The following is a 13,632-nucleotide window of genomic DNA, read 5'->3' on the forward strand; positions in this document are numbered from 1 at the left end:
GTAAAAAGATAGTCAATGATATGCTGACAATAAATCTAGGTACAGTAACAAACCCCCTGGAACTCGGAGAAAAGTTCATTAAAAAAAAGGTGTTCGTGATGATAGGTTTAGTTAATTTGCTGAATCATAACAATGAAAAAAAAGTGGTTCTTCCTGTTGGGATTGGTAAAAGCAGGAGGTTTTCACAAACTGGGCTAGTCACAATGAAGCTGTATCGTATATCTTTTTCTTTGAGTTCCCTACCATACCCCCAAAATTACCTAACTGCCCCTAATAATAATCCTTCAGCCAGCCAGGACTTCATTGAAGAATTTAAGTTTCAGAGTTGTGTTATAAATTCTAATAACTGAGAAGCTGCAAACTTGCAAACTATATTATATATTGCAAGTCTTGTAGATCATCTTACAGGCTGAATAGTTCCGATTTTGCCCTGCTGTTTAAGAAACGCTTAGTGAAGTCCTTCTTCATTTCCACAGTGTAATTATGCACCGAGCAATAACTTGCTACATCAGTATGGTCACTGTAAATGCATATTTTTAATAAATCCACAAGTACACCAACTCTCACAGTGAAGCTACAGTGGTTGGCTACAGAACAAACCCAGATTATAATGGTCACACAGTTAATTTGTTATGTAGAAACAAAGATCCCTTGATAATACTCCAAAGGGAAAGAAAAGTTCATAACATCTGTTGATTTTTTGGGGGGAAGGGAATACAGTCAGAAACAACAAAATCTAGGCTCCAGTAAATAATATTACAAGTTTTATATTCCTGTTCAGCTTTCAAATATGAAGGCTTATTGTTAGAAATCATAGTTTTGATAGAGTGCCATGTAAAAAGTCTAACAAGAGAAAGTGAGAGGGACAGTACAAATGTCTATAATTATATATAATGTAAGGCAGCATTTTTCAACCAGTGTGCTGTCAGACACATCCAGGTGTGCTGCGGCATTTTGGGCTGGAGCCACGTTCCCCACCTGGCTGCAGCCATACCCCTCGCCTGCTGCTGCCACGGACAGGGACAGACCAGGAGTGTGGCTCCAGCCAGGCAGGGGTTGTGGCTCCAGCCCAAAATGCCGTCTGACTGACTGCAAGCCACCCGCCACCCCAATTCCATGTCTGGTGTGCCGCAGTGCTTTTTTCATAGATTTCATAGATTTCATAGACATTAGGGCTGGAAGGTGAGTGGTTGCTCCTTAAGGAGACGATCCTCCATGCCCAAAGGGAGGTAATCCCAACAAGGGTCAAAGGGAGCAGGAGGGCACATAAACCCCCATGGCTCACTAAGAGCATCCGGGAATGTCTCCTTGCTAAAAGGGAGGCATACACCCAATGGAGAGATGGGGTCATCACCAAGAAGGACTATGTTACAGTCGCCCGAGGATGTAGGGGGGCAGTCAGGAGGGCCAAGGCAGAGATGGAGATAGGACTAGCTTCCCGGATTAAGGACAATAAGAAGTCCTTCTTCAAATACATAGGGGGTAAAAAGAGGGTCCCGGGTAATGTGGGGCCCCTGCAGGACACGATGGGCAACTTAGTCATCATGCCAGATGACAAAGCTAACATATTTAACGATTTCTTTGCCTCTGTCTTCCTAATTAGGGACCAGTTCAGCCACCTCCCTGCTGGGCCTCCCTCGGGCCCCGGGAGAGACACGCCTGGGCCAGGGGTTAGCGAGGAGTTAGTTAGGGTACTTCTGGAGAGGCTGCACGTGTTCAAGTCCGCTGGTCCGGACAATCTTCACCCTAGGGTTCTACAGGAACTGGCCGAGGTCATTGCGGGACCCCTGGCGCGGCTCTATGAGCACTCGTGGTGCTCTGGCGAGGTGCCGGAGGACTGGAAGAGGGCCAATGTGGTCCCTATCTTCAAAAAGGGAAAAAAAGAGGACCCGGGAAATTACAGGCCAGTAGTCTTACCTCAATCCCGGGTAAGCTCTTTGAAAAAATTATCCTGGCACACATCCAGGAGGGCCTTGCGGGGGAATGCATGCTCAGGGGCAACCAACATGGGTTCATCAGTGGCAGGTCTTGTCAGACCAACCTGGTGGCCTTTTACGATCAGGTCACCAAATCATTAGACGCAGGGGTTGCTGTGGATGTAGTCTTTCTGGACTTCCGGAAGGCTTTCGACACTGTCTCTCACCCTGTCCTCATCAAAAAGCTGGGAGACTGTGGTGTCGATGCCCACACGGTCAAATGGGTCGCCAACTGGTTGGAGGGCCGCACCCAGAGGGTGGTAGTGGATGGGTTCTTCTCGACCTGGAAGGATGTGGGCAGTGGGGTTCCGCAGGGCTCGGTCCTCGGGCCCGCACTGTTCAACATCTTCATCAGTGACTTGGATGAGGGGGTAGAAAGCACCCTGTTCAAGTTTGCTGATGACACTAAGATGTGGGGGGATGTGGGTGCACTAGAAGGGTGCAATAGGCTACAAGCTGACCTTGACAGGTTGCAACGGTGGGCGGATGAGAATAGGATGGGGTTTAACACTGATAAGTGCAAGGTATTGCACATGGGGAGGAAGAACCGGCACCACACTTACAGGTTGGGGAACTCCCCTCTTGCCAGCACGGAGACGGAAAAGGATCTTGGAGTCGTCATTGACTCCACGATGAACATGCGCCGGCAGTGTGGGGAGGCAGTCAAGAAGGCCAACCGTACCCTGTCATGCATCCACAGATGCATCTCGAGCAGGTCCAGGGAGGTGATCCTCCCCCTCTATGCGGCACTGGTCAGGCCGCAGCTGGAGTACTGCGTCCAGTTCTGGGCGCCACACTTCAAGAGGGACGTGGACGATATGGAAAGAGTTCAGAGGAGGGCCACTCGTATGATCAGGGGTCAGCAGGGCAGGCCTTATGAGGAGAGGCTACGGGACCTGAACCTGTTTAGCCTCCACAAGAGAAGGTTAAGGGGGGACCTTGTGGCCTGCTACAAACTGGTCAGGGGGGATCAGCAGGTATTGGGGGAGTCCCTGTTCCCCCGTGCGCTGCCAGGAGTGACCAGGAGTAACGGTCACAAGCTGGCGGAGGGTAAGTTTAGATTAGATATTAGGAGGCGCTACTTCACAGTCAGGGCGGCTAGGGCCTGGAACCAGCTTCCAGGGGAAGTGGTGCAGGCTCCTAGCCTGGGGATTTTTAAAAGGAAGTTAGATGAGCACCTTGCCGGGGTCATCTGACCCCGGTGCTCTTTCCTGCCAAGGCAGGGGGTCGGACTAGATGATCTACCTAGGTCCCTTCCGACTCTAGCTACTATGAAACTATGGAAGGGACCTCGGGAGATCATCGAGTCCAGCCCCCTGCCCAAAGGGCATGAAGCCAGCTGGGGTCATAGGATCCCAGCAAGATAAGCATCCAATTTATTCTTGAAGGTGTTCAATGTAGATGCTTGAACCACCTCCGCTGGCAGACTGTTCCAGACCTTGGGGGCTCGGACAGTAAAGAAATTCTTCCTTATGTCCAGCCTGAAACGGTCTTGCAGGAGTTTGTGACTGTTCGACCTCGTCATCCCTTGGGGCGCTCTGGTGAACAAACGTTCCCCCAGATCCTGGTGGTCACCCCTGATAAACTTATAGGTGGCCATCAGATCACCCCGAGCCTACGCTTTTCCAGGCTAAAAAGTCCCATGGCTCTCAGCCTGTCATCGTAAGATCTGTTTTCCTGACCTCTGATCATGCGCGTGGCTCTCCTCTGGACTCTCTCAAGCTTCTCCACATCCTTTTTGAATTGTGCAGCCCAAAACTGGACGCAGCACTCCAGCTGCGGCCTCACCAAGGCCGAGTACAAGGGGAGAATGACGTCCCGGGATTTGCTTGAGAAGCATCTGTGGATGCAAGCCAGCGTTTTGGTCGCTTTACTAGCTGCAGCATCGCATTGGAGGCTCATGTTCATCTTATGGTCAATGATGACCCCCAAGTCTCTTTCTTCTGTAGTGCTATCCAACGTAGCACTGCCGAGCCTATACGGATGCTGCAGGTTTTTCCTCCCAAGGTGGAGAACCTTGCATTTTTCAGTGTTAAACACCATCAGGTTCTCGTCCGCCCATTTGCTGAGCTTGTCCAGGTCAGCCTGGATCACCCGCCTATCTTCTGGCGTGGATGCTTTGCCCCAAAGTTTGGTGTCATCGGTGAACTTGGCCAGTCCACTCCTGACTCCAATGTCCACATCATTAATGAAGATGTTGAACAGGATGGATCCTAGGACAGAGCCTTGAGGGACCCCACTGGTCACAGGGCACCACGATGAGTGACTGCCATCAATCACAACCCTCTGGGTCCGACCACGGAGCCAGTTTCCCAGCCAGCGGACCGTGGTGGAGCCAAGGCCACAACTGGCCAGTTTGGCCAAGAGGTGATCGTGGGATACCAGATCAAAGGCTTTTCTGAAGTCAAGATATATGACATCAATCTCTTCTCCCTTGTCCAGGTGATAGGTCCATCACTATTTAAGTTTTTATTTAGGTAAGTATGCCATGGGGCGAAAAAGGTTGGGAAACACTGATGTAAGGTATATGCCATGATATAAACCCATGAAGTAAACATGGATAAAACTGCACAGATTATTTAGTGTGCACTTCTTTGAACAGAAATACTCTGAGGTGACATTTAAAACTCGAGAGTGCCACAGCTTTTCAATTTAAATGATTCCTGAAGATAATTGTTACTTAAAGAGTATATACAAAACAGAATTTACCTGTGCAGATGAGATAAAATATATATTTTAAAATTCTAGCATACTAAGCATCTGAGCTATAACTATTGGTCGTAACATGATCCAAGCGAGTCCTTATGCCACTCTTATTTTGATGCTAACGAACAGCATCAAAAAAAAATCCAAAGACCTATTTACCAATGACAGAATTATTTACAAGGAAGGTCTCTGAAATATTGTATGCAGTGTGCGAGGCAGAACAACGGATCACCTTTCCTTCCTCTTTTACAGCAGCAAGGTGTTTTCTTATACAACCAAAAGTCTCTTGAGGGAGCAGATTAAGTCTCCTTACTTGCAAAAAACAACCAGAAGAAATCTCAAACTTAGAAGACACTTTTGCCCTGATGGTGTCATTAAAAATGGAACACCCAAGCACAGTTCAGTGACAGCTTTCCAGTAGGAAATACCAGCTATTTTCCCCTTTGCAAGTTGCTGTATCATCTTTGTCTTTCATATTTCTCCCTGGATTGTCAGGTTTAATTTTCCTGGCTGGTAGGGCTCATAGGTCTCTAGTCAATTTTTCAAGCCCAACTAATAAACTTGTGGAGACTTCACCCCCATTTCAATGCTTTCAACAAGGGTCGCTAGCCTGCAGCTAACTGCCACAAATAGCATAGGCAGCCAACCTCTATGTGTGTGGCACATGGCAGACTAGGGAGGAGACAGGTAGCCTGGCAGTAGATAGGGCAGGGAGCAGAAATCAGAGCACCAGATTACACCAGGAGCATGGGGCAGGAAGCAGAAAGCAGGGCTGCAGCTTGGTCAGGGAGCAGAAAGTTGAGGTAAGGGAAAAATATCAGAGTGGCACTCAAGGAGCACATGAAGCTAATCTGTGGCATGCCTACCAAAAAGGTTGACAAGGTTCTTTGGGTGAATATGATATATTTTATTAGACCAATGTAAATAGTTGGAAAAAAATTTTCAAAAATGTTTTTTGAAAAAAAAGTCGTTCTTGCAAAAACCCCCCAACTATTTAAGTTGGTCTAATAAAAGATATCATATTCACTCAAAGAACCTTGTCCTGACACCAACACAGCTACAAACTATACCCCTGTACCAAAAAGGCTGGCCTTCACTGAAAAAGAGCATGAAGCAGCTGGGTAATAGAAAACTACCAGAGTTATTGAAAACTACATGAAAGCATGATTAAAGAAACTTTTACTTCATGGCAAGATCTAATTCTTCCTGTTATATAAATACAAAAGAAGCTTAAGTGTACTAAATATAACAATCTGTATGTCCATTAATTGTATTAAATAGCAGTATCTCTTTAAGGGTGGCCAGCAGTATCTGACATTTAAATATGAAGATGGGAGACCTTTCCCTACAATTTCCTTTCGGCCCACAGTTATAATTGTTGAAAATAAGGATTTACGTATCTACAGCATTTAGGTAAACAAATGATACCATTGTATCATTGTTGCATGTTAGTAGAGACAGACTTGCACATATATACAAAGAGATGGGAGACAGATAAAGGAGTGATTTTGAGATGATGGAAAAGTGCAGTTATTTCAGACATTCAACACGCATTCGCACATGACAGATGTCACACTACCTGTTAAAGAATGATATGATGGGCAAGCAATAAGCAAAAAGTACCAAAATGACATGGGCTCCCTTTCCAGTTTGTTAACACCAAATCTAATAAGCAGAAAATAAAAAAAAAAAAAAGGTTTAGAAATAAGACAAGGCCAAGCTCCAGATGTGTGACTAAAGCAGAAGGTCTAACAGACTGTTTAATGACCACAAAGGAAACCCTTACAGACTTTACAATTGGTCTGGTCAGCAAAGTAAAGAAACCAACTAACATGTCCAGCTAAACTAGCAGCAGATTAAACTAAATAGAGCACATGACCTGGTACGAAACATCATATAACAGGGCCTTAAGATAAACCCAAACATAGTATATTATAGTTTAAATTAAGAATACTAGTATAGTGATTGATGCAATCAAGTATACCAGATATAACTGTACTATAATAGATAAATGTTAAGTCTTGTATTCAAGTTGTAAAAAACAAAAGCAGCCTTATCAGAGAAGACCTTAAAAAGGAAAAAAAAAAAAAAGAAAGGATGGTATTCGGCAACATTCCATGATGGCAAAGGAAGGAGATGTAAAATCCTCTCAAAAAGGATATAAATCACAGCTAACTGACACCTTCCAGGGCCAGTTAGCGAAACAGAAAAAAAGAAAAGTAAATGTATCAATTACTGAATGTTTGTTACAGTAAACTATATTTAAACCTAAGTTAGACTGCAGGGAACAGAAGGGAACTCAGTGGATCCAAACAGACCTAGTTCTGGTCTGTAGGTTATTTTCTTTTTTCCCTGAGTCTCCCAGTGGGTACAGTGCATATTCTTGTGCTTTGGGATGTAAACAATAAAGGCTGGGCTGTAGAACTGTGTCTTGCCTCTTACCAGTAGCTAAACTACCAGTATACCTGCAATCCATGTAACACTACAGTACCTAGCGATGTTCAGAGTATAACACTCCTGTATACTTCAAGAAATTGATTGCAGTGAGCTCACATTTGTAGCAGGTTTAAAAAAAAATAATAACAACAGTCAAAACCATTGAATTACTGCCATACAATTGCAATGAATCACAGAAATACCAGGATAGTAATTAAAAGGTTACTTGAAAGATTATCAGTGAAAAAGAGTTCTACTACCACTGTTTTACAAAACTTCTTTGAAACTTTACCAGCCTACTAAAATGCTTATTTATTTTTTAAATTCACAACCCAAACTGACTAAAAACAATTTACCCACCTATCAAAAATATTACTTGCCCTAGGACAGTAGCATTTTACAGAACTGAGCGAGGGATGGGTGTCTTATTTCTTTATGGTTTTTACATTACAAAAATCAAATTCAAATGCTTGCGCAGAATGTCAAAAAGAGAAAATTCAGCAGGGCAGTTTAAGACATCACCCTAGAAATTGGCTGCTGGCAAGTACAGTTAATATGGATTTTAACATAATAAAATTATTAGTTCAGGCAACCTACCTTGAGTAGGTTCTGAAGCAAAATTTGGCTCTGGAATCCCCTCCAGAGTTTGTTGTTCATTCATAATTTCCATGTTCGGAGCTCCAGTTATCACTTGATGGAATGGAAATGGATAAAATGTTTGGGCTTGTTGAAGAGGGGAATAATACCTTGAAGAAAAAAAAATTGCAAGACGCATTTTACAAGCATTTCAGAATTGTTTATAATCTATCCAGTATATTACAAACTCCACACTCTTTACTATGGTTGATGCATGTTGTAGGTTATATTCTCCAATCACAGCTTTTATGATTGATAAATCTAATAAAAAAGCAGTAGAGTATCCAACATTAAATGAATAGGCTGGCAATGCTGATTAATTAATGGCTGTTAAGCATTACTAAGAATGAAAACGTGACCTTCATGTCCTTGTAATATAAATAATGCCCTAAACAAGAGCCAGAACTTCCAGACTACTACAGACATATAAAACACATGTAGGGGTGCACTGATAAACGGAGTTTTGGGTTGTGCAAAATTTCGGCAGCTGTTTTGTCTTGGAGATGTTTCAGCCCATTTTGGTAGCCGAAACATTGAATCCAAAATGAAACGGAAGGCTCTGAAGCATCTCTGAAACTAAACAAAACCAAAATGTGTCAGAAATGTTATGGATGTTTCGGAGCTGGGCTTGCAGGTAAACAGAAACTAAGAGGGAAGGGGAAGAGGGGCAGAAGGACTGCTCTGATACTGACATCTGTAGCTGGCCAGTGTCTGCGATCTGTCTCTGAGGTTCCTTCCAATCCCAGTGCTCTGGGGGAGGGACGGCAGCCTGCTGTCATCCTGTGCACAGATCCAGGGTCCTGTGCCCCCGGGGAGGAGTCTGGCTCAGCCCCACAGCCCTCCTGGAGGGTGCAGGACCCTGGATCCGCGTGAGGGACGGCAGTATGCTGCTGCTGCCAGCTGGTGCCAGCACCAGCATCCAAGTCTGCTTGGCGAAGCCTGTGCTGAGCACAGCCAGGGGAGCTGTAGGAGAAGCCGCCATGGCTGTCCTGCCCGGCCCCATGCCTCACCTGGCCCTGCTTCCTGCACTTGAGAAACAAAAAACAAAAGAAGCCCGGCCCTTACCAGCTGTAGCAGGGGCCGTGGGGACTCTGGGGCCACATGGCAGAGCCCCCCTGCACAGGCCCTGCTCCCCAATCTCCCCCGCCGCCCAACCCTGCCCCTGATGGCTCTCCCCCCACCATGGTGTGGGTGGAGCATGGATCGGCAGGGCGCTGTGTGCTGTCTGGGAGCTGGGGCCACGGGGGCTGAGTGGTGCTGGGCCGGATCCGGCTGACTGCTGGAGCTGCCCCAGTTCCCGGACAGCACAGCGCCCTGCTGAGCCACACTGCACCTGAGCCATAGGGCAGCTGCCATGCAGGTACCAAGCGGGGGCGGGGTGTGTGTGCAATCCCTGCTGCCCCCCACTGCCCCATGCTGCACAGCAGGGCTCTGCCATGAGCCGCCCAGAGGCCATGACTGCTGCTGCTACAGCTCGTGTGAGTGTGGGGCCTTTTTTTTTTTTTTAAGTGCCGGGAGGCTGGGGCCGGGTGGGGGATGGGGCCAGGCAGGGCAGCCTCAGGGGCTTCTCATGGCTGCCCTGAGAAGCAAATCACTGTCCTCCAAAATGGCTGAATTTGAAATCGAAATGAGACAGCCGTTTTGCACAGCCCTACCTATTATTAACCAGCCATATCCGCCAATAATGATCTGATAGCCAATATGCAGCCCAGCAGCTCAGAGAGTAGTGTGTGGCCGGTAAGTCTGTGGGGGGAAGGGACATGGGGCAGATCGAGACCAAGATGGTGAGGGAAGGAATGGGGCGGGGCAGGAGCTGCTCAGCTGAGGTGGGGTAGAGTATGGTGTGAAGCTGTGGGAAGCTCAGCTGGGAGATGCAGGGAGACATGTGCCCCCCAGAATTGTGCATGGGGCAAGGGTGGGCAGCCCGCTACAGGCTCCCCCTCTCCACCCTTCCCACCCGCTTCACCTCCCGGATGAGCCATTCCCTACCCTGGCTGGACAGCACCTCCCCCTGCCCCTGCTCTACTCCCTTCCTCACTGTGGGGGACTCGACCTGACCCCCAACACCCCTTCCCTCCCGCAGATTTACTGGTCAGATACTGCTCTCCAAGCTGCCGGGCTGCATTCCTGGCCACGGGCATGCTGTAGCATTTATCGGTGACATTATTGGCTACACTGGCCAAAAAAAGCCGGTCAATTTGCCTTTTATTGGTGCCCATCTGACATAGATAGATGTACTGGTGCACTTCTAAACACATGTATAATTTTCTTGTACTTTTCTATTGCCCCATATGTTAGAACACATTACAGTTTATATTGTTAAATCTACACTAACAACTACACAGAGTGTGGGACTGATTTAAAGCTGCTGTTGGACTTAACATTTGTCAGATTTTAGAAAACACTGAAATCCTTCCTGTTATACCAGTAGGGTATGTTGTTCTATCTAAAATGGAGCACAAGATATTACAGATGCATAAGTGACACAATTAGCCAAAGACAGATACATTAATACCTTTAATCTTTACTTTAACTGGTCATTTCTGCTCACATCAGAGAGAAATCTGACTTCCAAGCCATGCACACAGAGTATCTTACTCCACATATAGCCCCCACATACTTACACAAAACTCTATACACAGAAACACACAGAACTCCTCAATGAAATCTCAGGCTCCAGGCCGTTATAATATTTATGTCATATATACATGCAGACCCCACCTTCCTCCCCCCATACACTACAGATTTCTGCTTCATACACCCTCCATATGCATACAGATCCCCCCCATATAGACCATATATATCCCATCTCCATTTACATACTGATCCTTACGTAGATCAAGAAGTCATTTTTGGTGAAGAGTCAAGTTGCTGAAAAAAACGTGGCTTTGGTCACCCCAGGTACAAACCCACTGTATTTTTTTGCGTGGAAAATAATTCAGGCCTAAATTCACATATGATGACAATATGATGTCATCATCATCTCCCTTGTATCCAACAGCCGAGGGGTAGGGATGTGGGACGCCTAGGTTCAAACCTGTCCTTTGCTTAAGGCAGGGGTCAGCAACCTACGGCCCATGGGCCAAATACAGCCTGTGGATGTGGGGCTTGGCAAGCATACACCCATGCAAACAGCAGTGGCAGCCACATCCTAGTGCATGCCAGCTAGTGCATGACTCAGGTTGGGTTATTTCAGCACACAGCCAGGAAAGGCTGACTATCCCTAGTTTATGGGAATTCAAGACCCCAATCTGCAGTATGGGTACCACCAGGGGTATGCAGACAACCTGTCAGTGGTACGAGTTAACATTGATTATAATTACTTTATATGACAAAAATGTGCTAGTGGTACTTAAGGTTGTATCATTTTAAATCGGTGGTACGCAATCTATCAGAGTTTGGAAACCATTGCATAGTGCTCAACCTTTTTGGCTAGTGGGCTAAATGGGCCATTGGCCAGATCCACCCAGTGGTCTCAATCCAGCACCCTGGACAGTGCTAGTGGGGTCCCATCCAGTCATGTGGATGGGACAGCCTGGCCACTCAGTGGGGGAGGGGTATGGCACAGCTGGGATCCAACTGGGGGGGGATGTGGCCTGGCCCTGATCCACCTGTGGGGGGATGGGGATGTGGCCCCTTTCCAACTGTTTTTGGGAGGACAGGAACATAACCTGACTCTGATCCAGCTGTTTTGTTGGGGGGCGAGGGGTTGGGGCCTGGCCCCGATCCAGCTGTGGAGGGCCAGGAAGTGGCCCGGCCCCGATCCAGCTGTCTTTGGGGAGGAAGGAGCTCGGGAGTTTGGCAGTGGGGCGGGTGGCAGCGCCGCCAGTCGCACGCGGCATTTCCCGCCCCGTGGGTCGCAGTGAGGCGGAGCGCAGCATCAGCAGCGAGGACGCCCCCTCAACGGGCCCCGCGGAGGGGGGACACGCGCCCAAACGGCTACGCCTCGGGGGGGGGGGGGGTCACGTGCCCGGAAGCGGACCGGCCGGCGCGCTCTCGCGCCCCCCCGCTGGCAACACTCCCTGTCCCCCACTCCCAGGGCTCCCCCCACGCAGAACGGGGCTTCCGGGGCCGCCCCCACCTTGGGCCCGCCCGGCCGCCTACCTGCCCGAGCCCTCGGCCTCCATCCCCGGCGCCGGCGCGGCCTGGCGGGCTATTGTCAGCGCGCGGCGAGCCCAGCTCCCCCCGCAGCCCCTCCCCCCTCCCCTTTACCGTCGCCTGGCGGAGCTGACCGGCCGGGCAGTCACGCTGGTCACGTGCGAGCAAGCAGCCAATCAGCAGCCGGCAGGCCCGAGCCTGGGCCTGCGTGGATTGGCGCTAGGCAGGGCCTCGGCCTGAGTGGGGCTGAGGCGTCTTCTTTGAGCCTCCCCGAGCAGGGGGTGCTCTGCTCCACGTGCGAGGCACGGCCTGTGCAAGTCCTCCTGCCTGGTCTCTATAAGTGAAGAAGGCTGTCTGGGCCGGAAATCTTGCAAAAGCCGGTTTTCCAACCAGTGCGTTTGTCTAATAAAGGATGTGGCATCCTCCCAAAGTGCCTTGTCTGCCTGGTCGCACCTGAAGAGCCAGGCAGCCCACAGCGCCCAGACATCCGGCTCTCCTCCCAGCCCAGCCACTGGCGTTTAGCAGCCCACCCTGTGTGATGCAAGCAGAGACCTGGCAAAAGTCTAGAGAAGAACCACCGGGCTGCAACTGGGGTGAAAAAACCCTTGAAAGGCCTTGGGAGAAAATGCAGGGCTAGTCCGCGGCAAGAAATACTGCTGTTTAGTAGTTATTGCCGAGCACTTTGTCTGTTTGGAAGCTGCTTTTGTGCTCCTGATGGTGCAAATGGTGACCCACGCACCTTGGAGCATGAGAACAGAACTGCCACTTGCTAGGTCACACCGTCAGGCCGTTGGCCCAGTCTCTAGTGCTGCACGGTGGCACAGTGGATGCTGAAAGGCAGAGTGACCAGGTTTTTTCCCCTCACTGGCTCTCACTTGCAGCCCCCAGCATTTAAGGTGTGTCTACACGAGATGCTACAGCACTGTAGCATCAGCAGCCATAAACCATGATGGCGATGCTGCTGCACAGTAGTAATGAGTTTGTTACTACTGTGCAATAGCATCTAAAAATAACCGTGCGGCAATGATACTGGGCATGAACACCGTTTAGTGCACAGTCATTTAGTACTTGCTTATGCAAGTACTAAATGACTGTGCAGTAACAACTGTACAGTATGCCGCACATGTGGACACGGCCTTAAGGTCTAGGAAGTTCTGATTCAGAGGCTGTGCCCCTAACTCCTAGCTACTGATGCCCCTTTCCTCCAAGACTTTGTCCAATCCCTTTTTGAATCTGGCTAAACTGTTAGCTTCCACATCTGGTGGCAATGCATTCCACCCTTTAATTACACACAGGGCATATCTACATGTGCACTTTACTGTGGAGTTGACTAATTAGCTCCGCAATAAAGCATCACTATCCGCAGTGTGGCATTATTAGACCAGAGTAAACTAATTAACTCCACCATAGGATAGTACTGCCTGACAAAAGTACTGTCTTACAGTGGAGTTATTTTCTCTGCCACAATGCATGTGTAGACAGTAAGTGCATCGTGGGGCTGTAGCACCTTGATGTCCCAGCCAGCCCCTTCGCAGCACATTAAGCTTGGTCAGAGGAGCCCTGGGCTGGCATGCTGACTCCCCTGGGTCCCCTGCCAGCTGGGTCTGTGCCACCCCTGCTCAATGTGCTGTGGTCCCAGGTACATGTGTGAACACTGTGCCTGGGGGGAGCAATAAACTCTGGTGCACTAATACACGTGTAAATGTGCCCACTGTGTGAAAAAGCACTTCCTTTTGAAGCCAACAGTGTTGATCACTGTTGCAAGTGCTCACACAGAAGG

The 13,632-nt window shown here is 48.4% G+C and overlaps 2 protein-coding genes across 4 annotated transcripts in view; one reads left to right on the forward strand and one right to left on the reverse strand.

The window, feature by feature from the left end:
• TDG (thymine DNA glycosylase) overlaps positions 1-12,115 on the reverse strand; it is a 24,655-nt gene extending 12,540 nt beyond the window's left edge. The window contains exons 1-2 of one of the 3 annotated variants that reach the window (XM_090043205.1): positions 11,967-12,115; positions 7,716-7,864 (exon numbers count right to left, since the gene is read on the reverse strand). In XM_090043205.1, the coding sequence (XP_089899331.1) occupies positions 7,716-7,788 (73 nt within the window). In that variant the 5' untranslated portion in view covers positions 7,789-7,864; positions 11,967-12,115. Of the gene's footprint in view, positions 1-7,715; positions 7,865-10,587; positions 10,607-11,858 lie in introns of those variants that run through there. The other 2 variants (XM_090043204.1, XM_090043206.1) reach the window with 2 other exon arrangements.
• The window catches only part of GLT8D2 (glycosyltransferase 8 domain containing 2), a 59,767-nt gene that overhangs the window by 44,885 nt on the left and 1,250 nt on the right, over positions 1-13,632 (forward strand). The window lies entirely within an intron of this gene.

This window comes from Crocodylus siamensis, chromosome 4 (genome assembly GCF_052110815.1).
Source record: "Crocodylus siamensis isolate JL-2025a chromosome 4, ASM5211081v1, whole genome shotgun sequence".
NCBI classification, from domain to species: Eukaryota; Metazoa; Chordata; order Crocodylia; family Crocodylidae; genus Crocodylus; species Crocodylus siamensis.